The sequence below is a fragment of the Pipistrellus hanaki genome (genome assembly GCF_964339955.1).
Source record: "Pipistrellus hanaki genome assembly, chromosome: 7".
NCBI lineage: Eukaryota > Metazoa > Chordata > Mammalia > Chiroptera > Vespertilionidae > Pipistrellus > Pipistrellus hanaki.
In genome coordinates, this window is record NC_140509.1 from 80,888,415 (window position 1) to 80,916,315 (window position 27,901).

Here is a 27,901-nt window from a genome sequence, read left to right on the forward strand (position 1 = left end):
CAAACTTACCGAGCAATGGAGCTGAGAAATGCCACATGATGGCGGGAAGGCAGTGCGTTGTTATGCTGGGAAGGCGGTGGGTGGGGCCCGGCGTAGACTGCACTTGGATGGGCCTTGACTGCAATCTGGCCCTGTCCTCTTAGAGCTGGGGACTGACTGAAGTGCCTAGTCCTGAGCTTCGCAAGCTGGAGCAGAGGACAGGGGGGCCTCCCAGGTGTCGGAGGGAGAGTGAGATGGGAGGTCTAGTCCATGCGTGGCCCAGTCAGGGCTGTGGTTTGTGATTCCATAGAAATGGGTTCAGTAAATGCACTAAAATAAAACAATGACACTGTTCAGAAGTAAATGAAATAGAATTAAGATTTACCAGCAAAATGGTAAATAAATACAAATTTTAAAACGCCAAGGGGAATTTGAGCAAGATGGAAAATAAACACAAATTTTAAAACGCCAAGGGGAATTCAAGAAAAATGGTAAATAAACACAAATTTTAATACACCAGGGGGAATTCAAGCAAGAAAAAGTACAAAAGGAAAGGTTAGAAGGAGGTCCCTTTTTCATTAGGTAATTAATCTTTCTCATCTTTGTCATGTTAAAAATGTACTGTTTCCTCACTAAAGATATGCACACATAGACAATTGCTTAAATGAAAGCAAAATAATAGAAATTCAATACATTGGTGGATGAGAAGAAATGAAGTTTTTCCTCTAAATTCTGGGATGCGTGTGTTCCATCAGAGCAGCGCGCCTGTATCCAGAGTGTCCAGAGCCTGTAACACAGAAAGCAGAGCTGCGGGCCCTGGGACACCCCGGGGGCTCGTACCTCAAGGTGGGGACGTGCTGGCACAGAGGACATTATTTCTCTCGTGGCTCAGCATTTTATGAACCCATAACTTATAGGGCCTGCCTGTTGAGGTGATGATGTGAATGCTTTTTTAAAAAATTAGCAGATAGTTGAAAACGTATGTGAGTCCTAATTGCCATGGAAAGTTTCTTCTGTGTGTCCTGTGAGTTGGGGACTTGATAAAATAACTCGGTATAAAAACCATCCCTCGCCAAAACCAGTGGATAGAGCATCAGTCTGTGGACTGAAGGGTTCCAGGTTCGATTCCGGTCAAGGGTATGTACCTTGGTTGCGGGCACACCCCCAGTGGGGGGTGTGCAGGAGGCAGCTGGTCGATGTTTCTTTCTCATCGACGTTTCTAACTCTCTCTACCTCTCCCTTCCTCTCTGTAAAAAAAAAAAAAAAAAATCAATAAAATATATTAAAAAAAATAATAATAATAAATAAAAACCATCCCTCTGCTTCACCGAGGAGTTTCATTGGCATCGCACGGTGGCTGTGTGTTGTTGTTTCTTTCCATTTGTACACCAGGATTTGGGATGCCCTCCGGGGTCAGCATGGAAGCCACTGCTGGCTGTCCAGCTTGCTCTTGCTCTGCAGCGGGGCCCCGAGCTGTTTCCCGTGCATTACGCTCAGCGCTGTCCTCAGCGTCATCCCTCCCCGTCCAGGCCCACCGACGCTTCCTTTCTGAGCAGATTGTGAGTTTTGAAGTCTGACTCAAGCCATGCTCCTATCTCACAGCTTCTGTGCTTACACAGTAAATCAGCGTTTCCTGTTCTCCTTCATGTGGCAAGAAGACTAGCGGCAGCCTCCGCCCCTCCCCCTGCACCACACGGATTGCCAAGACAAATAGCCGGGAGGCATGGCAAACGCTTCTTCGCCAGCCTTTCTGGGTGTCTGCATCACACGCTTTCCAGGAAAGCCCAGTCAGAGTCAGTGCGCTTGCCCCAGGACTCCAGAGCAAGTCCATAGTAAAGTCAACATGCGATCATTCCTCAGCCCGAACCCCTTTTAAATGCACTGAGAGCAACGACTACAGTGAGGAAAGGCGTGCCTGTTTCAGGTTCCTGGGAAACCGTGGCGCCCTTCTGGGCTGACAGTGTCTAGGAAACGGCCTGCCAATCAGAGTGGCTTGTCCCCTTCTCCCATCCAGACCCCCTGAGGTTCGAAGACACAGACACAGGGCCCTCCACCGTGTCCACTCCCAAGCTGGTCCTTGTCGGTGACACCTTACTAAGTGTCCTGACTTCTGTCATTACCGATGGCACACCAGCTTACCTTTTCCATTGGAAGCCACAGCTCCTGGATCTTTAATACTACATCCTATTTTCTTCCCTGAGTTAGTTTCTCTCTCTCTCTCTCTCTCTCTCTTTTAAAAAATATATTTGTATTGCCGAAACCGGTTTGGCTCAGTGGCTAGAGCTTCAGTCTGTGAACTGAAAGGTCCCGGGTTCGATTCCGGTCAAGGGCATGTACATTGGTTGCAGACACATCCCCGGTGGGGGGTGTGCAGGAGGCAGCTGGTCGATGTTTCTCTCTCTTTGGTGTTTCTAGCTCTCTATCCCTCTCCCTTCCTCTCTGTAAAAAATGAATTTAAAGAAATCAATATATATATTGATTCCAAAGAGGAAGGGAAAGAGAGGGGGAATAGAAACACCAATGACGAGAGAGAATCATTGATTGGGGGCCTACTGCATGCCCCCAGTGGAAACCAACCCAGGCAGGGCGACCAGGCTGAAGTTCTCTTTATTACCCCCCCCCCCCCCAATTTGTCTCTTATAATATGAATTTAAACTAGCTAGCTAGCTAGACATTTAAAATGGCCATTCTTTATCAAATATGACATTTATACCTTTTATTAAAACTTATATTTTATGAGAAAAAAGAGAAGTCTGCTAGGAACTTTTACTTCTGTGTTAAATGTCTATCTACCTATCTTGCCCTAGCCGGTTTGGCTCAATGGATAGAGTGTCAGCCTGAGGACCAAAAGGTCCTGGGTTCGATTCCAGTCAAGGACACATACCTTGCTTTCAGGCTCCTCCCCGGCCCATCGATCTCTCACATTGATATTTCTCTCTATATTTCCCTCTCTCTTCTACTTTCCCTAAAAATCAATGGAAACATATCCTCGGTGATGATTAACAAATGTCTATCTACCTATCTCCATGGAGTGGTAGCCTTTACTTTAGGTCATTATTGGCTCCGAGTCCCACCCCAATGTTTCTTCGTATCTTTGTTAATCATTTATTTATACATGCCAGGTACAGTGTTGGGGACTGGAGATATAAGTTATGGTCTCTGCCGCAGTTAGGATTCTGGATCCTGCCTGTTTGTCTGTCTGTCTGTCTGTCTGTTGTTCTCTGGTCTGTCTTTGATGCTGACCAGCAGGACAGTCATCAGCAGTACAGTACTGATGGCCTTGCCATCTGTCTTTTTCCCTAACTGGAACCCACTCTATGCTGACCTTTGACAAAGTGAACGGAGTATTCCTCTTGTGGGGTCTACTGTCCCACCACCATGCTGGTTTTCCCAGAGGCACCCTCTGGTTTTGACCACCACTAATAAAATCACTAGAATTGTCCCAAACACTGTATAAAAATATCTGCTTCTTTAAATTGTTCTACTGCATTGCTTGTTCAAAAACAAAACAAAACAAAACAAAACAAAAACAAAAACAAAAAAAGTAAAGGAAAAAGGGACTTGTAGCTCTATTCACTCCAGATTGAATATTTTTAAGGCAATCTTTTTCAGTTTGTCAAAAAGCATATCAAGAGTCATACAATTTTTTTTGCGTACTCTGGCCCTGTACTCTCACTCCTGGGAATTTATTCCAAGAATGTAATTTGAAAGAGGTTAAAGCTCATACACACAGATATTTTGCAGCGTTATTTATGTTGGAAACAACCCAAACGTCCAATAACAAGGGAACAATTTGTAAATCTTGGTACATCCAACGTAACAAAATTGTAAGCTGCCACTTACAGTCATAAATTTTGAAAGTATGTAATACAGCAAGAAAACTCTGATAATCTTATTTTAATTTTTCTTTATTGTAGAACATATTACAGATGTTCCCTTTGTTTGTTTGTGGGTGTTTCTCCCCCCCCCCCCCCATTAACCCCCTCCATCTCATACCCACCACCCAGGCCTTCACCACTCTGTTGTCGGTATCCAAGAGCTATGCATATATGTTTCTCCGTTAATCACTCCCCTCCCAGCCACCCTTAGCCCTGCCTTTCCTCTGAAATTTACCAGTCTGGAAAACTCTGATAATTTTAACATGAAGGGGCAGAATTATAAAATTATGCCTACTGTATAAAAATTATGTGGGCATACGAAATACTAAAAGGAAACCATAAAGAATTAGCTCAACTGGTTGATTATTTGGTAAAGTTTTTGGTTTTTTTATTTTTTATTTTTATTTTTTATTTTTTTTGCTACCAATTCATATCTCTGCTAAAAATGATGGCTGTGTGCCAAAACTGGTTTGGCTCAGTGGATAGAACATCAGCCTGCCTACTGAAAGGTCTCAGGTTCGATTCTAGTCAAGGGCATGTACCTTGGTTGCAGGCACATCCCCAGAAGGGGGTGTGCAGGAGGCAGCTGGTCGATGTTTCCCTCTCATTGATATTTCTAACTCTATCCCTTTCCCTTCTTCTCTGTAAAAAAAAAATCAATAAAATATATATCTTTTTAAATGATGGCTTTGGTGGTACTGTCCTTATATAGAGAGTATTTTTCATAAACTTTCGTTTCTATTACACTCATAGTGTTGCTTTCCTGGAGCACTGTGCCTCTCACATTTCAGTGGGCATTCATCTCACCTGGGGATCTGATTCTCTCCCGAGGATCTGATCTCACCCGGGGATCTGACTCTGATTCGGTGGGTTCGGAGGGGGCCTGAGATTCTGCATTCTCGCAGAGCCCCTGTGCTGCGGGGCCTAGAGCCGCCCTTTGTGTAGGGGGCTCGGCTGCTGACCCAGTGGCAATAGTGTCGTCTTGGGAGGCGGTGGCAGACATTTTCTCTGCTACCTCCACGCTCACCACAGCAACCGGTCTAGCAGTTTGGGAGCAGCGGAGGAGATGGCTGATGATGAGTGTTGTCGGGAAGGAAAAGTGTCTTTTTTAGCCTTCTAAGCTCTTCTGGCTGGTATAAGAATTGACATGAGACAGTTTAACAGGAGAAAACCAAGTTTAATTCCATAGGGGAGCGTGGTGAGAAGATGGGCTCATGGCAATCAGGCACCTGGGGCTTCTGTGCCATTCTGAATTAAAGGGAAGAAGTGGAAGTCTGGGGCTTCAAGGAGGAAGAATTCACATGGGGATGGGAAAGCCATGCAGAGACTCCCGGGACAGAGAGGACTCTGGTCCCCATCCCTTTGAAGCCCCCCTTCCCCGCAGCTCATTGTTTGGGGATGTGTCCAGTGATGGTGCTCCTCCTGGGCCAGGCCGTTACCTGGATTCCGCTCGGTGGTTAGGGGGAGAGTAAACACTTCTGGAGCCTTTTGGACCTGGGTCTCAGGAGTCTTTGGTTCAAAATAATCTGCCTGCCAGCGTGGTACATTCAGACCTGTTCTGAATCCCTATCGTGCCCTCTGTGGTTATGGACTAAAGGTGCTATTCTATGCCCAGCCGGTGTGGCTCAGTGGTTGAGCATTGACCTGTAAACCGGGTCATGGTTTGATTCCCGGCCTGGGTTGCGGGCTCAATCCCCAGTAGGGGGCATGCAGAGGCAGTCAGTCAGTGATTCTCTCTCGTCATTGGTGTTTCTAACTCTCTCTCCCTCTTCTTTCCTCTCCGAAATCAATTTTAAAAAAATTTAAATATGCTATATTGTATCAAGCTTGATAATCAGCCTCCTTAAGCCACTCAGCTAACTTGAATTTTTTTCAATCAACAGAAATGGCGGGGTGGCACTGAAATATGATGATTCTATGTAGGATATAAAGAGTGAGAAAGCATCTAATATGGCCATTACGCTAGCAGTGGACTTTGATACAATTTGGAACCTGATTAAAAAGCTGAAAATCCATCTGTGTTAAGGAAAGCTTTGCTCAGAGTTACTATCCTGGGAAGGAAAATCTAAAGAAGCTATAAGGCACAGTGCGGAGCGGAGAGCGCCAGCTTGTAGGGAATGTAAGGAAGTGGAACGTTTTCTGAAAGGCAGGACTGGCAGTCTGCCTTTGCCCATGCACACGACGCAGTGCTGGGCATGACCTGGAGGTGGGGGACTTCGGCTGTTTTTTGAATTGGAACCACACCAGTGGTTGGCAAACCCTGTCCTGCTATGTGTAGACGATAATAGCATGTTTCCCACTTGATTCTCCGCAGTCACTGAAGCCGGCTTTGGTGCTGACATCGGCATGGAGAAATTCTTCAACATCAAGTGCCGAGCGTCCGGCCTGGTGCCCAACGTGGTGGTGCTGGTGGCGACGGTGCGCGCCCTGAAGATGCACGGAGGCGGGCCCGGGGTAAGTCCCAGCCCCTGCCCAGGGGGCTGTTGTAACATGAGGATAAAGCAGAAGTTAGCCCTTAAAAACTCTAACCTGCTGGCAGCTCCAGATCTCTAGAATGTCTCCTTTCTCACACATCGCCACGATAGGGCACTGGGAGTTTGGTAAGTTCTAGGAAACAGGAGCACCCACAGAGTTATTGCTAAGCAGTATTTCGGAAGGGAGCACAGCGTAACCACTCCCTAGCCCTAAGAGTCATAGCTGAAGCTCATGTGAGCATTTTGTCACCGCACGGTGAGGGGAGGACAGAGGCTCTGGCTCCCGAACAGAGGCCAGACAGACGGACCCGTGGCTCCTGTGGGTGAGTCTGGTCTGTGTTTGTACAGTTTTTTTGGTTCACTGATTTAATCTAGAACTCTGTGCCTTCTGTTTCTGTTTATTATCAGTTTACTTTTTAACCCTCTCATGTCTAAGAGAGCTTTGCTTGGAAAACAGAAATTCTGTTTTCACATTTTGAAGGCTATTGATACTAATCTATCTTATTATATACAGAATTTACACACATCTGAAAGGAATTTTTTTCCAATTCCACAGACAAAGTGTAAGTGTTTTGTTTTTGTTTGTTTTTTTTGTTTTTTCCTTTTTTAGGTATTTTCAAAGGAAGAATATGAAATCTTATACTGATTGATCATTTTTGAAATAAAATAATTTGGAGTAGCTTTATTTATCATTTATACTGTTGCTCTGTTAGACAAACTGCCCAATCTGATTTCTTAGGTGTACTGTGTACACAAGTGATTATTACATGCTGTACACTGTGGTCCTCGCTGCTTTTGTCCTAGGAGAGGCCAGCGATATTTGATGCCAGTTTTCAGATGAGAAAGTGGAGGTTTGCAGGGTTCAGGGGATGTTGGCAGTGTCAGGGGCCAGCTGAGAGCTAAACCGGAAGCCTGGGGCTTCGATCCGAACACCCACCGTATGTGTAACAAAGGATAAACATTCTCTGAACCCCAACCCCACTGTAAGCATTTCATTTTGGCCTAAAGCATCATCACTATTTCAATGGAAGGTTGACATAACACATATTATAAGGTCGTAAAGCCTAAAGAATTCTGATTCTGCTTAAAACACCACTTGTAGCTACAATCACTTCTTGTCTTTAGACTTTAATCTATATACCAGCTTCCATTTTCAACATCAGGTGAACTATTTTTGCCATTATGAGATGCATTTGCAATCCCCCCCTCCCTGTTTTGTACCCTGAAAATTATAAAGTCAAAAGTTCTGTAATACTGGCAAGGGCTTGGCGGTTGTCTTGCCTGGTTCAGTCATTGTAAAGATAAAATTGCTGAGGCTCAGAGGGGCTCAGTGGCCTGCTTAGTATCACATATATTTAGGGGACTAATCAGATGTAAAAATCAAGGTCTCTTTGCTTCTAGTCCAGTGCCTTTCCACACTCTAGTCTCTGTCCTATGAAAATTCTCTACATGATTTATAACCCTATTCCAGTTTGTCTTAATGCATGTGCTCATTGTTTTACAATGGTTGCATTTTCTGCTTGCCTTACTCTTCCCCTTCACTTAAAGTCATGGTTTCATGCCAGTGGTGATTATAACAGAGCTCAAGTCACAGATAACGGTGGAGGGTAATAAAGGGAAGGATCAGGAAGCCGGGCGAAGCTTTGCATCACTCCCTGGAGCTTCAGGGCGCCTTCTGAGTCACCGTTTTATGAATGTCTCTATGTATGTCTCCCTACTCAGCTTTTATAATAATTCCTCGAGATTAAGGACTGTGTCTTCTTAATTTGTGTGTCCCTAGTGCCTGGCATAGTCTGCATCCAGGAAATGTTTTCAGTAATTGAATAATAAATGAGCTTTCATCTTCTTAATCCTATAGTTCACATTACTCATCTCCGTGTCACTCCTTCTTACTTGAATCAGCTCCATGGTCTTTTTTTTTTTTTTTTTTTTTTTTTTTTTATCCACTATAGTTTCTACTTCCTTTAGATATCATTACACAAACAACCATGCTGTCTCTTCTGTTTATTCAGCTTGGTTGTTTTCCATAGTTCGTGCAGTGGAAAATCCTGTGACCCCTGAACTTGCCCATTTTAGCCGCAATCATTTTGAATTCATATCCTGTCTTCCTACGTGCTGAGCGTTCTTGGTGCAACATCAGAACTAACATTCTCATCCAGTTTCATTATACAATTCACTCTCTACACCCGTTGGTTTAAGGAGGGCTCTTTAGAACCAATAGGGCCTGTATTTATATAAAAAGAGATGTATTATAAGGAATTGGCTTATGCAGCTATAGAGGCTGACAAACTCAAAATCTGCAGAGTGGGCCAGTAGGCTGGAGACGCAGGAGGGCCGGTATCCCAGGCCTCGTCCCAGGCTGAGGAATTCTGCTGGAGAATTTCCTCTCACAGTCTCCGTGTTCTAATCAGACATTTCAGCTGATGGGATGCAGCACACCCATTGTGGGGGGCCATCTGCTTTCCTCAGAGTCCACTCATGTACATGTTATGCTTATTCTTAAAACGCCCTCACAGAAATACCACAATAATGTCTGACCAAATATCTGGGCTCCAAGTTGCCACATAAAATTAACCATCACACCCAGTATTGCTGGGTTTTGGTGTATAGTGCAATGACTAGATCTGATTTTATGTTTTCTGCATTAAAACCAGTTGGCCTGGTCCTGCCTCCTTTCTGACCTTCAGGCCTGCTTCCTCATGGATGAGTTCTCCATGCTGGTGGAGGTCTTTTTCTGGGACCTGCCTTCCCTCACACTCATCTCGTTACATGTAATTGTGTCTCGGATACACTGGCCAAACTCCAGGTCCTTCTCGTCCTCCATGCGTGCCTGGCCTATGATTGGCCCTTTTCCTTCCATATTTATTATAGAATTTGTTCAGACAGTTCCTTGAAGAATTTGTTACAATTTTTATTGCAATGGCATTAAATCAATAGATCAGTTTGGGGAGATTTGATAGCTTTCCAGCTAAGAACGTGGGACATCTCCTCATTGATTTAAATTTTTTCAAATGTTTTCTAATAAGGATTTATAGTTTATTTCACAAGGGTTTCTACATCCTTTTACAGATGTGTTCTTGTGCACTTTATATTTTTAAGTAGTGTAGCAGGTTACTTCTGGATTCCCACATATTGCTCTTATATACATACTAGTACAGTGACCTCTCTGACTTCCTTTTTTTAGTTGTAGAAGTGACATAACATTATACTAGTTTCAGGTGTGCAACATAATGGTTTAATATGTGTGCACATTGCAAAGCGATCACCACAGTAAGTCTAGTTAACTTTTGTCACCATATATAGCTGCAAAAATTTTTTTTTTCTTATCATGAAGGTTTTTAAGAATTACTCTCTCAGCAACTTTCAAGTTTACAACACGGCATTATTAATCATAGACACCATGCTGTACATTACATCCTTAAGAGTTTAAAAACTATCTTATTAATTGTTCTACTTCAGCTATTGATACTTTGGAGAGTTCTATATGGGCAATCGTATCTGAAAATAATGACAGTTCTGTTTCTTCCTTTTCAATCTTTATACTTTTTTTTCTTGTCACTAACCAGATCTTCCTAGATGCAATGCAGTATTAAATAGGAGTGGTAGTACTGGGCATTCTTTCCTTATTCTTGATCTGAAAGAAAATGTTATTTTATAGTTCATCACTATGATGTTTTCTGTAGACTTTTAGTATATGTTCTTTATCAGGTTGAAGAAATTACTTTTAATACACAGTTTGCTGAGTTTTTATACTAACTAGGTGTTGAACAATTTTCTTCATCTATTGAGATGATATGTTCTACCGTTTTAATCTATCAGTGCTGCAAATTATATTATTTAACTTTCAAATATTACATGAACCTTTGGAGGATATGTTTAGAGAGAAGGAGAGGGAGAAAGAGAGAGAAACATCCATGTGAGCCAGAAACATAGTTCAGTTGCCTCCCGTATATGCCCTGACCAGGGATCAAAACCTTATCGTAGGTGTGTGACCTGACCAGGAATTGAACCCAGAGCCTCTGGGTTTAACAGCCGAGCCACCTGGCCAGGGTGACTGTTAGTCTTTTAAGAACTAGTTTTTGGTTTAGTGACCCTCCTGTTGGTATTTGTGTACAGCCCATTCTTCCTGCTTTTGCTCAGTGTTGGATTCTGCAGAACTTGGAATGCATGCAAGCTCGGCAGTACTTTTTGTCCTTTTTTTCAACCTAGCATTCACTCAGTGCTGGGGAAACCCATCTGAAAATACTTTGTTTTCACACATGATCCAAAACCAATCTGGCCAAAACAGGTTTGGCTTAGTGGATAGAGCATCAGCCTGCGGACTCAAGGGTCCGGGTTTGATTCCGGTCAAGGGCATGTACCTTGGTTGCAGGCACATCCCCGGTGGGGGGTGTTCAGGAGGCGGCTGGTCAATGTTTCTCTCTCATCGACGTTTCTAGCTCTCTATCACTCTCCCTTCCTCTCTGTAAAAAATCAATAAAATATATTTTTTTTAAAACACAAAAAAAAAACACAACAATTTGATCTGGTACAGAGGTAACTTCTTTCCTAAGGATTTCCTAAGGACCTCTTCCACTGAGAGTAAGTCACCGTGCCCTCAGCAAATCAAAATGTTTTCCAGGGTTTCACGGAAACCGGTAGCAGGCCATTGATAAAAACCACGTGGGGTTGTGGGAAAGTACAAAATTGGGTTTCAGAACCCTGCTCCATTCAAGCCCCTGTCCTGCTCCCATTTGCTCTATAACCTTCGACTAGACACCTGCATTATCTCTCTTTCTCAGTCTTTAAGCTGTCCTGCCAACCTAGGCCAAAATAAATGGTAATGGCATTGCTTTAAAATGACTTAGAAAGATGGTGCGCTTTGTATAATTCAGGTATTGATCATATTATGGATTCCATTTTATGCTAAGATAATGGGCAACATTATGAAAGTTCTCAATATTGGCTCAAATTGGAATTGCCTGGGGATATTTTTAAATATTACTGATCCTGGGTCCCAGGCCCAGAAATCCTGCTTTAGTTTGTCAGGGTGGGGCCTGGGAACCTTTTTTTTTTTTAAGCTTCCCATGAGAATGTATGTGCAGCCAGGACTGCCAGTTACTGGTTTAAAATGGCAAAGTGTGCTTTTAAAGGCACCTTCCCTAAAAGTGTCTGATTTGTTTTTCTTTCGGCCCATGATGAATTAGAAGAGCATTTTTAAAAAAATGTTTTTAATTATTTGAGAGAGAAACATCAATTGGCTGCCTCCTGCAGACCCTCTACTGGGGATCAAACCTGTGACCCCTGCATGTGCCCTGATGGGGAATCAAACCAGTAACCTCTCGGTGCATTGGACAGTGCTCAGCCAACTAACTGAGCCACACCATCCAGGGCTAGCGTAAGCCTTTTAATGAGATAATTCTTCATTTTGTCTCACCTCAGGTAATTGCTGGTGTGCCTCTTAAGAAAGAATACACGGAGGAGGTAAGAGTGATTACTTGAAAAGGCCACAGTGGAGAGTCATTCAAACCCAGTTAACCACTGGCTTGCAGTTGAATGCAATTAGTGATGAGTCCTCCACCCATGGCGTCTTAGAAAAGTGCTCTTCTAATAATCCTAGAGCAGTGGTCAGCAAACTGCGGCTCGTGAGCCACATGTGGCTCTTTGGCCCCTTGAGTGTGGCTCTTCCACAAAATACCACGGCCTGGGCGAGTCTATTTTGAAGAAGTGGCGTTAGAAGAAGTTTAAGTTTAAAAAATGTGGCTCTTAGAAGAAATTTCAATCATTGTACGGTTGATATTCGGCTCTGTGGACTACTGAGTTTGCCGACAACTGACCTAGAGGAAAGGGTGGGGATTGGGATACAGTTCATTGAGCTAACGCTTCAGTGTTAAGAAATAATACATATGGGCTTTATCTACTGCTCCTTACCCCCAGCTCAAGGTCTTTAGCATAGAAACAAATACACAGCTTCTATCCATGTATTTAGGCATGGGGAAAACTGACTCCTGGCTTTATGACTTGCCAGTTACTTGGCTCTGTAAATAAACTTTGGTTTACTGTCAGCAGTACCTCTCCTCTCCTACAGGTGGCGCCAGGGGGTTGAGCAGAGGCTGGCTAGCCAGCTCTCCTCACCCTCCTGGAGCCTTGTTTTTGTTCACCAACCTGCAGGGGCGTGGGCACACTGCTTATGTCCTGGCCACTGGTCAGCTGCAAAAATAGCTGCCTGGCTCAAGACTCAAATAGACCATTGGAGTCAGAATAATTTTAGAAATTATTTTGAAAAGGAGCCTCCTCCTCCTCCTTCATTCATCTCTCTGGGAGGAGAATGGGATCTGTGTGTATGTGTGAGTATAGGTCTAAATAGAGGTGGCCCTCGCAGCTGCGTGTGGCGGGATGCGATGCATGGGGGTCTGGTTTTCTTGCAGAACATCCAGCTGGTGGCGGACGGCTGCTGTAACCTCCAGAAGCAGATTCAGATCGCTCAGCTCTTTGGGGTTCCTGTGGTCGTGGCTCTGAACGTCTTCAAGTAAGTCAGGCGTCCTCCTTTACACAGGGGCGTGGCGCTGGGGCCACCCTGCGAACTCGATTTCTCTGCTTCGTCGGAAAGCGTCCAGGAATACCCCGCTCTTTCTGTTTGTTTGGTTTGGTGTGATTGGTTTCATCACAGCACAAGTGTTCTCAGATGGTCCTCGGAAAATGAAATCTATACAGTGACTTACATTTCTTTGGCCTTTTTTTTTTTTTTTTTTTAATTCCACCCAGCATTTCTGTTTGAAAAAACTGTGGGTGATCAAAGGGATGTGTTATGGAATTTTCTCAATAAAACGCTTAACAACTTGAAATATTTGAATCATGTTGCAAAGGGATTCTCCCCGCCCCCCCCCCCCCTTCCAATGCCTTTTCTTTAAGTCTGATTTATTTAAACACGATGTAACCACTTTTGATGTTTAAAATATATTCAGTGTTAGGGAACAGAGTTCTGTATAAATGGTTAGTCTTTCTTTTAAAACATCGCTAAATGAATGCAGATGCAAAACCACAAACGTTTTCATCACCAGGACTGACACCCGGGCCGAGATCGACTTGGTGTGTGAGCTCGCCAAGCGGGCCGGCGCCTTTGACGCGGTGCCCTGCTACCACTGGTCCATGGGCGGAAAGGGCTCGGTGGACCTGGCCTGGGCCGTGAGGGAGGCTGCGAGCAAGAGAAGCCGCTTCCAGTTCCTGTACGATGTCCAGGTGAGACCCCACAGCGGTGCTGATGGCCAATGTTTCTGTACTTTAACTGGTGCTGACAGCTGTGCCTGGCTTGTCCCATCTGGTCCTCACAACCACCCACAAGCAGAGGAGGAAGAGAAGGTGAAAGAGGTTAAGCCAGTGGTCGGCAAACGGTGGTTCGCGAGCCCCTTGAGTGTGGCTCTTCCACAAAACACCACGGCCTGGGTGAGTCCATTGAGAAGAGGTGGTGTTAGAAGAAGTTTACGTTTAAAAAATGTGGCTCTCAAGAGAAATTTCAATCGTTGTACTGTTGATATTTGGCTGTGTTGGCTAAGGAGTTTGCCGACCACTGGGGTAAGCCATCTGACAGGGCCTCATTGCCAAGGGCAGACCCGCGCTCCCTGCCCCAAAGCCTGTGCCCTTGACAGTTCTCTGCTTCCAAATAATAGGCAGGGGAGAGGAGGGGCTTTGGAGAACTGGGACCAACAGCTAACACTTCCGGGATTGGCACAGGAACAGACTTTTGAGTGTCTTCAGAAGGCTTGTCTAATCTCGGGTGGTGTTTCCTTTGTTCATTTCTACTGTAACTCTTCTCCCTCGTTTTAGTGTTCTTGAGCTATGTTTAGTATATTTAAAATTTCTTTTAATTATGGTAAAATACACATAACACGAAACCTGCCATCTTTACCATTTTTAGGTGTACAGTTCCGTGGTATTAAGTATAGCTCCTCATTCCTTCCTTCCCCTCTGTCCCTGGCAGCCACCATTTTGCTTTCTGTCTCTATGGGTTTGTCTCATAAGTGAGACTATGCAGTGTTTGTCTTTTTGTGACTGGCTTATTCAGTTTTCAGTTCCTTTGGGCTGAATATCATAGACTGGGCAGCTTATAAACAACAGAAATGAATTTCCCACAGTTTTGTAGGCTGGGGAGTCTAAGATCGAGGCAGATTCAGCGTCAGGTGTGGGTCTTCTCACTGCATCCTCACAGGATGGAAGGGGTGAGGGAGCTCTGAAGGGTCTCTTTTATAAGGGCACTAATTCCATTCATGAGGGCTCCACCCTCATGACCTAATCATCCCTAAAGCCCCACCTCTCGATACCATCACCTTAGGGATTAAACTTCAACACCTTTGCTCAGTCATGCTCAGCAGAGGTTTGTGGAAGGAAGGGCTTCAGGGATGTATTAGGATGGTTAGCCCAGAACAGGTCAGTCAAGTCGCAAAGCCACTGTATGAATGAGACTAAAATGGTCTGCGGTACACAGGTGGTAGAGAGTCAGTAGGGGAGGGGACTTGGTTTTCCGTGAAGAAAAGAATTCTAATTTTAAGCTGTGGGTTCTCTGACCCTGGAGATGATAAGCAAAGAGAGATCAGCCCTGCAGTGGGCACATCAGGCATGTAGCCAATCAGACGGTGGCTGGCCCTGGTGATCTCATATTCCTCCCTGCACCCTGCTGCCCCGGTAAACCTTGGGGGTGGGAGTGGGAAACTGACTCACAGACCATCACCGTCCCGTCTGAAACACCCACCCCGCTCAGAGCGGCCATGGCAGTTTTGGTTTTTAAATGAATGATTTCATAAGTGCGTCTCTTTTCAAGAGGACCATCCCCGGTGAAAAGGTCAGGGAATAGAAGACTGTTCCTGAGTTATGCTGTCTCACACATGCGCACTCACCCTAAGATGAACCCTTTTCCTTCCCACTAAATTTATTTTTCCTGAATTCCCATTCTTCACGGAGATAATGCTGTTAAAACGTCCGCTCTCCTGTGGAAAGGGGAGATTTATAACAGTGTGGTCTAACGTCCTGGGTTTGATAGGTGGCCTCAAGGCCAGGATTCTTACCTCCTCTGCCAACATATGCTGCTCCCTTTTCTTATAACAGAAATTAGATTTGAGCTGCATAATTGTTTATTTGATAATCAGCCTCCCTGCCTCTTGCTACATGACTGTTTGTGAGAAGAGTCAGGACTGCTCTGGTTCACTTCATACTCCCTCAGCGCTGTGTTCCCGCCACTGGTGAGGCGATGTTAGATAACATGAGCCCGTTTACAACCCTGTCTTGTAACTCGGTCAATAACCGAGCTCATCCTCTTTTCCCCCTGATTTCTTGCATATTTCGTGCTGGTGAACCTTTGTAGACTAAGTAATGGTTTTCTCGAAACTCTTTCTATTCCCTTTTGTTCTCCCCCCCCCCCCAATCCCACCCCCAATGACTAATCGTTAAGTGCTTGGCAGCCTGGTAGGTGTGGGATCGCTCTGCAGAAAGAAAGACGATAAAATGCTTTTGGATGACTCACCCTGCTGCCCCTGCTTCTCAGTTCAGACTGGGCTTGTGTTGTGTGACTTTCGGGACCTCCTCCAGCTCCATCAACCTCGGAATGTATTCAGTACAGGACCCATGGCGTCTCATTTCTTACTGCCCCACCCTGCCCCAGGCCTGTGTTACAGAAGAAAGCCACCTGAGATCACTTGGAGGGCGTTGGAATAGTGTGGGAGCACGGGGCATGATTGCTTGTGTGTGGGGAGTGGAAATGGCTCAAAACCTCCATGGAAAGAGGATCAGTTAGAGAGGAATAGAGACACCTGACCGCATAGACACTGAGGCTGGACAACATGGGAGCTCATAGTTAAAGCTACACTGATAACTTGGGGGTCTGTGCTGAACTTTACAGAAAATTGAAGTAAGCAGCCACTCCTCAAGAATAATTCTGTACATTTTTAACCAAAGTATCTCCGAATTTCAGGCATCCTTTAATTGGAGTACTAGAGGCAGCTGTTAATTAATTCGTAATAATTTTTAAAATTTGGAATAAAATGCAGTGGTCTAATTGCTTATAGGAGACTTATCATGTAGGAATTAACATATTTAAATTTTAAATAAAGTGCATCATATTCTCTCAATCATACTGTCACCAAAAAGGGATCAGCCCACGACACGTCTGCCTAGGGGTGGCCAGCAGTATATGGATTCTTAATTTCACGCAGGAAAAGATTTCACAAAACGAGTCCAGGTGATTTTGAAAGTGCATTTATTAAAGCTGGGAACAGTGAGACAAAGGAAGGGCTTAGGGTAGAAAAGGCAACGGGAGAGAGCCTAGGTGGTGCTCTGCTTTAGCTCCCTAGAAACGGTTAGAGCAGAGAAGTGAGCCACGCCGGGCTGTGTGGACTCATGGAAAGTAAAAGGCACAGTGACAGAAGTGAGCCAAGGTGAGGCTGCTTTTAGCTCACTGAAGAGTCATAGAAAAGGGGCCTTTGAGACAGGTTTAGGGACTTAATCCAGGACAAGCTGCAGCTGCCACTGCCTGTTGCTCCCCTGGTTGCAAGTCTCGCAGAGAAATTCAGGAGAAAGAGAGAAAAATGACATGTGTTCCTAGGATTATGTAATGCGGGTCAGAACTACATTGTCCCGAGGGCCCAACCCTTAAGGGAGTGGTCATGCAAGGCCTTGTTATGGGTGTTATATGAGGCCATTCTCTCTGGCCCCTTGTTCCTCCTCTGAGGGGTCTGAAACCATGTGACTAGGAATATGCCAGGGGAAGCAAGGTTAGGGAAGGATTTGAACTACAAGACCAGCCTTTTGAAAGGTCAGGAGAGGGTCCAAACCGCACAGCGAGCCATATGAAAGGTTAGGGGGTGTAAACTGCATGACCAGCAATCTGCTAGAGAAGGGAAGGTCGCTCTTGGTGTGAGGTCCTTGTGTTCCCAGTTTTGCCCATTGCTAGGCACCCAGGGCTTTCCGCCCGGTAACCTTCTGTACCAGGCCTGTTATCCTTGCTCTGCTCATTTCTGTCTAAATGCCCACCTCAATATTATATTTATATCAATCGTATTAGACAACCACAGCCCCTTTAAGAAGTTAAGAGTTCTCTCCAAATTCATCTTCTATATGACAGTTTCTTTTGTATTATTCCTTTTTACAATATCTTTATAGTTGACTAATTTAATATCTCTGCAAGCACACAGGAAAATGGGATAGCAGAAAGACACATCCATGTTTGCATTTTACATGCTAACATTCCTCTTTCATACCTCTTTTCAAGCATAAGTCCGAGGATGATGCAATATAGATGCAGAAACTGAAGTTCAGAGAAGATGGGGGACTTAGCCCATAGCACAGGGACACTTAGAGTAAGTAGAATAAAGCTTTTGGGTCATCCAGAATTGAGTTCAAATCTTGACAAGGTTTAATTTCTACTACAGATATAAATTTGGGCAAGTTGACTCCTATCGCTGAGCCTCAGCTTTCTTACCGATAGTGTCTGAAAGTAACACCAACTTCAAATTCACCTCATTGCTGTGAGGACCAAATTAAATGTCTTGGAGGAAAATGCAGAAACATAGGAAGTTGGCAAGCAGTGTTAGATCTTCCTCCTGCTGCAGTCACTCAGAAAGAGAGAAGGCCTCCTGAACTGACTGCAAGAATTCTCTTGCAACACAGGTACCTTTGGCAGACTCTAGGACTGATTTCCTGTCCAAGCAGCTTAAAACCAGGAATTAGAATCCAAGTGCACCGAGAAAGAAATGTTGGGGGTGGCAAGAGCAGCATCTGGTGTTAGAATGGTGGGATTGGACATACCTGGGTTCAGCAACCTGGGTACTTGGGTTCTGGTTAGGAAAGAATTCAGGGCCAAGACTCAAACTATAAGAGGTCATTTATTTGGAAAATCACAGAGGTAGAACAAGTAATTCCTAGAAGCATTGGGCTTGGGAACAAGTTACAGAGGCAAAGGAAGCGCCCTTGGAGCTTAAAAGTGAGGAAGATAACGGTGATGCATGGTGGGGAGTGGGGGTCAGGAAAGGAGGGGAAAAGCCCCAGGAGGGAATGTGCACTGGGTCCTCTGTCCTAGGGGTTTTAAAGTGGAGATTTTAGGGGAAGTCTCAGTAGAATCTGCAGCAGCTTTCCAGGTGTGTTCTTTCAGGATCAGGGTCTCCACTGATTGATTGGTCAGCTCCAGGGCAGGGGGTCACTAGTCAATGTAGCTGGTCCTGAAGTCAGCCTTGGCCGAGGTGTTGCTTGTCTGGTTTTGCTGTTTTTCTGGGCCTCAAGCTGGAATAGAACTGAGGCTTAAATGTTATCTCTAAGGAGGAAAGGTCAGGGGGTTCGAACCGGAACCATATGACCCAGCGATATGCTAGGGGAGGAAAGTCACCCGGGGATAAGGTCCCACTCTTACACTTGTCCTCTGCTAGGCATCCAAGGCTTTTCACCCCGACGACCTTCTGCACCTGGCCCATCGGCCTTGCTTTGCTCATGTCTGTCTGCCTGCCACAGAAAGACACCACCAAATCAAAGCAAGATGGTTAGCATTGTTTCTCCATTAGAATTGAAAATCATTCGAGATATAGTAGAAATTCAGTTGCTTTTGCAAAGCATGGGTTGACGCTGAAAGTCAGCTTGCAAGTCAGTCTGAATATTGTTTGTTAAATCTGAAATTAAGGTTGGAAATCATCTCTGTATTCTTCTTCTAACCTTGCAAACATCTTGAGGTGTAACCTTGACAGCAAGAGGGGCTAGTGTTTGTTTTTATTAAAAGGTATTTCCTGTTCTTTGTGTGAAGCCATTCTCTTGATCACAGTGAGGGGGCTGGATACAGGGAAATCAAAAACGGACCTGGACTCAGCCCAGGGCCCCAGCCAGCATCCCTCCTTCCTGGACGATTGTGCTTTCAATTGTCCTGGACTTTGAGGCGTCTTCTCCCCTGCTGGTCTTTTTAACCAGTTAACTCCCAAACGTCCAAAACGGAAACCACCCCCACACGCCATGATATTCTGAATTTATTTTTTTTAAATAAATTTTCAATGAATATCTACACCAATAAAAGAGTAAGATACAAATTGACCATATCTTCGTGACACCCACCAGCTAATCAGGAGTGTGTATGCAAATGAACCCAATAAAAATGGTGGGTAATTTGCATATGCAGACGTTCTGCACTGCCCCAACTCCTTGCTTAAGAAGGTGGAAAGGCGGCTCTGGCCGGAGCAAGGGCACTGCCGTCAGCTAGGGGAAGGAAGGCCCATTCTTGTATGATTCTTTATGCACCGGGCCTCTAGGTAAATAAAAATAAACATATTATTAAAAATTCGGGTGTTCTTGAATATTTCCAGCTGTAAATTCTTAGGAAAAATGATTTTTTTATAGATGCATGTGGCATATTGGAGAAGGCACGCTGCTTGCGTCTGCGGACCCTTATGGCGTACAGTGGGTCAGAGTTTTTTGTTTTGGTTTGCTTTGCTTTTGGTTGGTTATTGAGGAATTATTTTCTGTTTCTTAACGATTGAAACTTGCACATATGCCAGTTGTCAGTAGGGTTATCCTTTGATGGGATTCCAGGCATTTGCAACCAGAGTCTCAAATTTTAGATAAATAAAAATGCCTTCATAGGACTACTTATACATATGTATATGTAGTATATATGTATAGTGTTTTTAAATTGTGATATAAGTATACATAAATGAAATCTCCCATTTTAATCATTTTTAAATGCACATTTCTGTGGCCATCAAGTACATTCACACACACACATACACACACACACACACACACACACACACACACACACACACTTTATATAGTTTTAGTTAATAGAATTTAAAAACTGACGGTGACATTTTTGCACATCTCTGTATGTCTCCTGTATTTCAGAATCATTGCAAAGAAACACTCCAAGGAGAAGGGATGTCCTTTTTACTCACCATTGTTCTCATGCCTTTGACCTCCTCCTGCTCTTTGCTCCCTATCCTCAGCCCTGTCCTTGGTCTCTATGGTTTCCCCCTCCCTGTGCATGGAATGTTTGGAGTGTTCTACAGGAAGCTGCCCCTTACCTCTGCCAGTCATTTCGTATCTCATTCAGAAACCCACTTCTCTTCCCTGTGTACTCCCTTATACTCTCTTCTCCTCCTGATACTCAGGCTCTGGGCATCCAACCTGAACTGGTTCTGTCCCTCTCCACCCTCCTCTGCCCTGGCCTCCTCCCCATGGTTCAGCCCTGAATTCCCATATCATCTCCCCTCGACCACACCACACCCACCTGCAGACTCTCCAGACATCTCTGTCAAAACTAGGTTCTTCTCCAGTGCTGGCCTCCAGGGGCTCCGTCAAGTCTCCTTGGGCCTGCAGTCTGTCACCCACCTCCTCGGCCCCACCTGCTCGCTCACCTGTGTCTGATGGGTCTCCTGAACCTGACACTATTGCTAGAACCAACTCAGCTTTCTCACGCAGCCTACTGGGCCCTGTGTGATTCTGGCAAAGCTCCCCCGGCTTTGTGTCTGATGCTGGGAATAGCACCTGCTGAGAAAAACAGTGATCTGGATCTGTTTCCTTTGTGCCAGTCATAAGGATTCCTATGACTTCATTTAAGTGCCTTCTTCTACCCTGAAAAACGGACTGTCACTATGACAGAAGTTTCTAGAAGTGCATTTATTTCATCTCAAACGATGGACCAATCAAGACAGATGGAAGGATGTGAAAGGAACTGTCCGTGTCCCAGTACACGTTAGCCGGTCCATCCCTGCCCTTCTGACTTCAGTTCAGACCACATCACAGCATTGTATGGGGACAGCATTCATTGTCTCAGCCTAAAAAGCAAGCACTAAGGAGCATTTTTGAACATCATTGCAGATGTTATCATTGAAGGCACCACATTGAACAGACCACTTCAGCAGAGCGAACTGCATCCTTATGACGAGACAGGAAGTTATGGGGGGGCCTGCTGTATGCCTTCCCTTTGCTGCTGCTATCATCTCCCTTTGGAAAGTGCAGAAGCTCACCCGTGTGAATTGCTCATTGACCCTTCGCAGGCACAAATGCCGATTTCTGGCCAGGAGCCTTTTCCCTCCCCCAGGCCCGGCGACCTCCACGCCCCGGTGGCCTTAGAATGAGCACCTCGGGGTGAACTTGTTGCTTGGGATCAGCGAGCTGACAGGGATGGCCGCTCAGAGGCGGCTCATGGACGTTAGCATGTACATCTTGGTAGCTCATGTGCTGCCCAAGTGTGCTGGTTTCCAGCTAAGGACATGCTTTGTGTTGAGGATATGGGCCTGTTCTCAGTTACAACACAGAGCTGCTCTCCGGACCCTGAGGGTATGTTGTAAGGAACCTCTCTCACCTGGGGTACGCTCCGTGTAAACCAACAGCCAATGGTGTCATGTTATACTTTTCTTTTTTTATATATCTATTCTTATTGACTTCAGAGAGGGAGAGGGACAGAAACATCAATGATGAGAGAGAATCATTGATTGGCTGCCTCCTGCACGCCCCCTACTGGGGATTGAGCCTGCAGCCCAGGTATGTGCCTTTTACCAGAACCAAACCCAGGACCCTTCAGTCCGCAGGCTGATGTTCTATCCACTGAGCCAAACCGGCTAGGACACATTATAGTTTTTTGGGTTTTTTTTAATATATATATATTTTATTGATTTTTTACAGAGCGGAAGAGAGAGGGATAGAGAGTTAGAAACATCCATGAGAGAGATACATCAATCAGCTGCCTCTTGCACACAGCCTACTGGGAATGTGCCCGCAACCAAGATACATGCCCTTGACTGGAATTGAACCGGGGACCTTTCAGTCCGCAGGCTGACACTCTATCCACTGAGCAAAACCAGTTTCGGCACGTTATAGTTTTTTATTAAAAAAAAAAAAAAAAAGGAAAGTTTATTTACCAGACTGCCCTTGCAGGTCATTTAAAATTCATGCTTCGTTTAAAATACAAAATTAAATAATTACTGTGTCCAGAGATTTCTATTCAACTTGCCAGTTTATTCTTGGTCCTTCCCGGTAAATATTTTATGGGCGTTGGCAAACATTTTGGCCAATCACAGCATAGGAACATCTCATTTTATTAATTCTCCTCTGTGACCTTAGTTTTTATTCCCCGTGGTTGGCGAAGACACGGCCGGAGTCCCGGCACTCCGGCCGCCATGGGCTGAGGCGGAGCGGGTGTGGGGCGCTGCGTCTTGTCCTGGGTCTCCCAGGAGGTCCGAGGGCCATGCCACTGGTAGAGCCTCTCGCATCCTGTTTCTCCAGCTCTAGCAGCTTCACGTCTAACTCTCTTCTATGTCACTTAACATTCTGTTCACTTTATTTTCGCCCATTTTTTTCTCACACACACAAAAAGTTTTTTTTTTTTATTTCAATAGCTGCTTTCTGGAATTTGTAGGTCAGTTTTATCCCACCAAAAAGCAGGTCTTCCGTAACCTCAGTGGGTAATTCCGGCAGCTCCCCAGGCCTGTTCCAGGAGGATGGGCTGTCTGACGTGGGGCCTGGATCGCCACGTCCACGAAGTGCACATGGAGGAGCCTGACGGGCTCCCGCTTACCCTGTGCTGCCACCAGCTTTTAGGGTGCAAGGGTCGGTGCCACGGTGTGGCCGTTGTCATAGTTACGCTCTGCGCTGTGCCGCTGCTCCAGTTAAGAACTCGTTTCCTCGGTTGCACTGGTCACATGTCACCTCTGCACAGCCACAGGAGGCTGGCGGCCCCGGGTGCACAGTGCAGGGAGAACACGCCATCGTCACAGGCAGGCCCAGTGGACGGCTCTGTGCCGGACTAGTCCGGTCTCCTGAATGTATTGTACATGGGAGAGGCTTGGGACCTCACCAGTGCAGAATGTGTTCAGGGTTATATTCTTGGTGAAGATGAAGATTTAACGTACAGTGTTAGCTCAGCATGATCTGAGATACAGCGCTAGTTCAGACGCCAGCCTTTGGGAGGTAGCTTATTCATGTCAAGCATCAGACAAGAGATCAGACACTATTTCCAGAATAAACCTTGTGTTTGCTGCCTTCCACACCTTGGCGTGTGCCTTCCTCCGTGTGTGGAGTCATCCCTTTCATTGCTTGCTCATATCTCTCACGTCCTTCGAGCGTGCTTCAAGGTCCTTTTTCACGTCTTGCCGCTTTTGCTGACCTCCCGCCTCTAATAGAAGGGTTCCAGGAGCCCTTGCCACACGCTGTCCTGTCCCTCTTGTTCACTCTCCCTTGTCCTCACACCACAAGCGCTCTGTGCAGGAAGTCCCTGAAGTGCTTTGCCCTGCGTGGCATCTGGCAAGGACGCCGTGTATGGTTATTGATTCCCCCACCAGACGTTTATGAAATGCCTACTGTGTGCAGGCCACTGTCCTGGGCAGGGAGACGAGGAGGAAAGATGTGGTGGGTGAACAAATTAGGACATATTTATGGAGCCAGGGGAAAGCCAGGCATGACTAATGCACAAACACTCATCACGTAGCTTAGCATTTTACTTGTTTCAGAAAACTGTCATTTACTACAGAGAATGTCAAGTTCAGGTCAGGATCATTGGGCTGAGCTTGGCTTTCTTTCTTTTTTATTTTTCTTTTCTCTTTGAGGGTCACACTTCTCCCCAGAATCAAGCAGAGAAACAGCAGGAACTTCCTCGCCCGTATGCAATGGGAGCTGCCTTATCAGGGCTGTTTGTAGTTTTTACATTAAACCCAAAAGATCCGTTAACTGCGATGCTCTTTTTATCTATTTACCGGTGCATGTGAGTGAAAAAGGAGAGTTGTGGTAGGAGCCCGAGAGAACTTTGGGGTGAAATTTCTGGCCGTACTGAGCGGAAACACTTTGTTTATTCGGCATGTGGGCCTGGGCGTCGGAGGTGCAGTCCCCCGTCCTCTTGTTGGGGGGGACCAGGGGACACCCTCACCTCTGAGGGTCAGCGGGGCTGGGGCTGGGGCTGGGGCTGGGGCTGGGGCATCAGCGGTGCAACATTCAGGTCAAGTTGGAAACCAGTGGTGAGAGGAACAGGCTCCCTGCCCGGGCCTCAGCCGCTGGCCCCTCCTCTCTCTGCCCTCTCTTCTGCTCCGGCGTGTGTCGTGGAGAGGAGTTGCAGTTTTCCTGCAGTAAAGGCTTCCTGAAGGAGCTGGCCTTTGAGAGAGATGGCGGAGAGCTCAGGGTTTGGGCAGAAATTGGTCTCGGAAGATTACAGGAGCAGAGACTTCCTGTGCGGGCTCAGAAGCAAGAAGATGGTTATCTTATCTGGTGACGCTTCAGAGCACAGCATACAGATGTGCAAATGGCAGAACCAGGTTTTGGCCTCTAGTAGGCCATGGGGAGCTGAAGGTTTTTGTGTTTTAGGAAGGTTAGACTTGGTAGAGTAAGGGAGTGTACTAGAAGTGAAGTGACCAGTCAAGAAGCTAACCGTTCGACCATCAGCATCTCAACAAGAGCACTTAGAAGGGTCATTTTTCCCCATATCCTCACTTACCCTTCCTTGATCAGTGTTGCTAATCTAAGGGGTGTGCACTGGTTTTTCATTAACTTGCATTCCTTGATTACTAATGAGATTGAGCATTTTATCATATGATTATTAGTCACACTCCGTTTGCCCAGAATTAAATATTTGTTTGTCTTTCTCTTGATCTGTGGGAGGTTTTTAGTTGTTGTTTTTATATTATATATCCTTTCTAGTAACTAATCTTTTGATTATTTCAAAAAGGGTTTTTTAAAGTATTTTTTATCGATTTTAGAGAGGAAGTTAGAGGGAGAAAGAGATAGAAACATCTATGATTTTTAGAGAGGAAGTATGAGAGAGAATCATCCATCGGCTGCGTCCTGCACGCCCTCTACTGAGGATTGAAGCCATAACCCCCAGCACATGCACTGACTGGGAATTGTACAGTGACCTGATTCATAGGCTGGTCCTCAACCACTGAGCACATGGGCCTGGCTAATCTTTTGGCTTTTAAATATTTACATATATCTTCTCCCAGATTTTTCCCAATCCTTTAACCTTACTTACAGTGTCTTTTTTTTTTTTTATACAAAGAGTTTTAAATTTTTGATGTAGTCAGATCTATAAATTATTTCCTTTAGGATGTATCTGTTATTACCTTATTTAAGAAATTTCCCCTACGTTCAGATCATAGAGTTCCCAATGTTTTCCTCTATTATTTAGCGTTCTGATTTTGAAGTTTATGCCTTTGTTCCATATTGAATTTATTTTGGGGCTGGTCTGTGGAAAATCTAATTTTCTTTACAGCCTTATTCAGTTTGATATGCAGCCCTTTCCCTATTTTGTGCCATTTCTGCTGCATACTGTCCCACACCTGCTGAGGGGTCTTTCTGGGTTCCTTCTTATCTTCCATTGATTAATGGTCTAGTCCTGTGCCGATGCCACATGGAATTACCTAGCATAGTTTTGATACCTGGTATGAGGTAAGGCAAATCCTGTTGTCTTTGTTCTTTGGTTTCATTTATTTTTGAAGTGATCTTACTTATTTATGCCATTACTCTTTATGATGAATTTTAGAATTAATTGGCCAAGTAGTCAAGAGTATTCTTGGGGTTTTCATTGGAATTATATTGAACTATAATTGAATTATATTGAATTATAATAGATTTTGTGAGAACTAACATCTGTACAGCATCGCGTTCCCTAATCCATAAAAAAGGATTTCCCTCTAATGATTCAGATCCTCTTTTATGTCCTTCATTGAAAGATTATAATGGTTTGTATCTTCATTTCTTTTTTATTTGTTGAAACGTGCAATATTTAAGTTTCAGACCACAGAACAACTATACAATAATAAAAACTATAATAATGAAAATCGCATTTTAGAGCAGTTTTGGGGTCTACCAGATTGGGAGGATGGCCCTGTTGGATAATTCTCTTTCCTGTGCATAGCAACAATAATTTATGCAAATGTACCCCTTGCCATACCCAACCAACATCCTTGACTCAGGCCACAAGAGGCTTCTGCTCCTTGGGTGGCATCCATTCCATCAGCCCTTGGTCCAGCCACTGTTCACCGAAGAGTAAACCTAATAACTGCATTATGCCTGCATTTGCTACCCACAGCAAATTCTGAACAATTTCGTCAAATGCTTTGCTTACCTCAAGAATCACTTTACCTGTGGCATATTCCTTTCTTAATGAGCCATTCTTGTTTCTTAAGATGGCTTTTAGCATTTTACCAGTAGTCTGCATCCTTATTTCCCATTTAGCATCATGGAAGATGTTTCATCTCCCCACACATTTAGTTGCCCATATTTTGTCTTCTCGGATTTTCCCTGTTCTCCAAGATTTCTCATAATTGACTAAAGTGACACTAGATTCAATCTTCGATTTCCCAGCAGAGTGTTTGATCATAACAACGTTTATATTAAAATTTCAACCCATTCTGCTCATAAGAAAATGAGCCGTTCTTTAGTAATGCGACACTCTCTGTCATATAACCGGAGTTGAGCCCCTCTTAGAAATCAGCACTCAGTGTTTGGTGAGGAGACTCTTGTTCTGAGTTTAAAAAGCATAGGAGACACCACATTTTTTAAATGTTGCACTGGAGAAAAATGCTGAACTAAGCAGCCTCTAACTTGGCTAGACATCTAAGGCTTCTTACTTGCTTGCTGACCTCTGATCTGAAACTGGGGAATTGTAAACAATTGCACAGAATCTCACTGATTTTCCCTTAATTCTGTGACGAAATTAAAGTTAACGATTTTGCTGTCATATGTGTTTCTCCAGCTTCCAGTTGTGGAAAAGATAAGAACCATTGCCCAGGCTGTCTATGGAGCCAAAGATATAGAACTCTCTCCTGAGGCACAATCCAAAATTGATCTTTACACACAACAGGTAAAAGTTACACTTTTTTTTTTTTGGGGGGGGGGGGGGGGAGGGGTATCCACCTTAGGCTCTTGAAATACTCACCTTGATTTGAGAACTCATATATAATATGTCTCACCAGCAGAACTTGATTTAATCTACTTTGTGCTCCACAGAGTAAAATGCTATCCTTGGGTGTTGGGTGGTGACTGTAATTAGAACATTATTTTTTTTGGAGATATGCAACGTAGATGTTAGTGGTTGTAAATGTGTCTAATGTGAGGGTGTCCGTGTTTCTGCATGGTGTGTGACCTTTAGTCCCTCCCACTCAGCTGGAAACATTGAACTGTCCTTACACGCATGGCTGTGGTCAGATTTAGGTGATCTGTAGTACTTCCTCTTCATTTCAGGTCTCTAACTACCTTTAGAATATTAGCAATGCACCAGGTTTAGGCAAATACGAGTGCAGCACATAGAGATGGGGAGTGGGGAGGTCTTTCTTATACAAGTGGTTCGTTGGCTTGGTGCTGAGATGGTTCACCAAGGTTGAAGGCCCCATCCTCTTCTACCCCCAGAGAGTGGCAGAGGCAGTCTCCAAGCAGCGGTGAAGGCTGCCATGATTCAGCAGCCTGAGTCGCCATCTGGTCCTGGAATGGTTGTGGGTAATGGAAGGTCCTGCAGCACATTTGTTCGGTTAACCCCAACAGGAGGACCATAGGCCTCAGATGCCCATCCACTTTGCTAGATAGAAGCAAAGCCCTTCACAAGCTTACTGGCAAAGCTTCCTTGGGAACATCATCGAGGTGTTTTTA

The 27,901-nt window shown here is 44.8% G+C and overlaps 1 protein-coding gene across 1 annotated transcript in view; it reads left to right on the forward strand.

Annotated features, from left to right (window-relative positions):
• Positions 1–27,901, forward strand: part of MTHFD1L (methylenetetrahydrofolate dehydrogenase (NADP+ dependent) 1 like) — a 156,824-nt gene that overhangs the window by 91,718 nt on the left and 37,205 nt on the right. Inside the window, exons 21-25 of the mRNA XM_084890181.1 lie at positions 6,172–6,311; positions 11,753–11,794; positions 12,739–12,839; positions 13,372–13,549; positions 27,012–27,119. Of these exons, the coding sequence (XP_084746307.1) occupies positions 6,172–6,311; positions 11,753–11,794; positions 12,739–12,839; positions 13,372–13,549; positions 27,012–27,119 (569 nt within the window). The remainder of the gene's footprint in view (positions 1–6,171; positions 6,312–11,752; positions 11,795–12,738; positions 12,840–13,371; positions 13,550–27,011; positions 27,120–27,901) is intronic.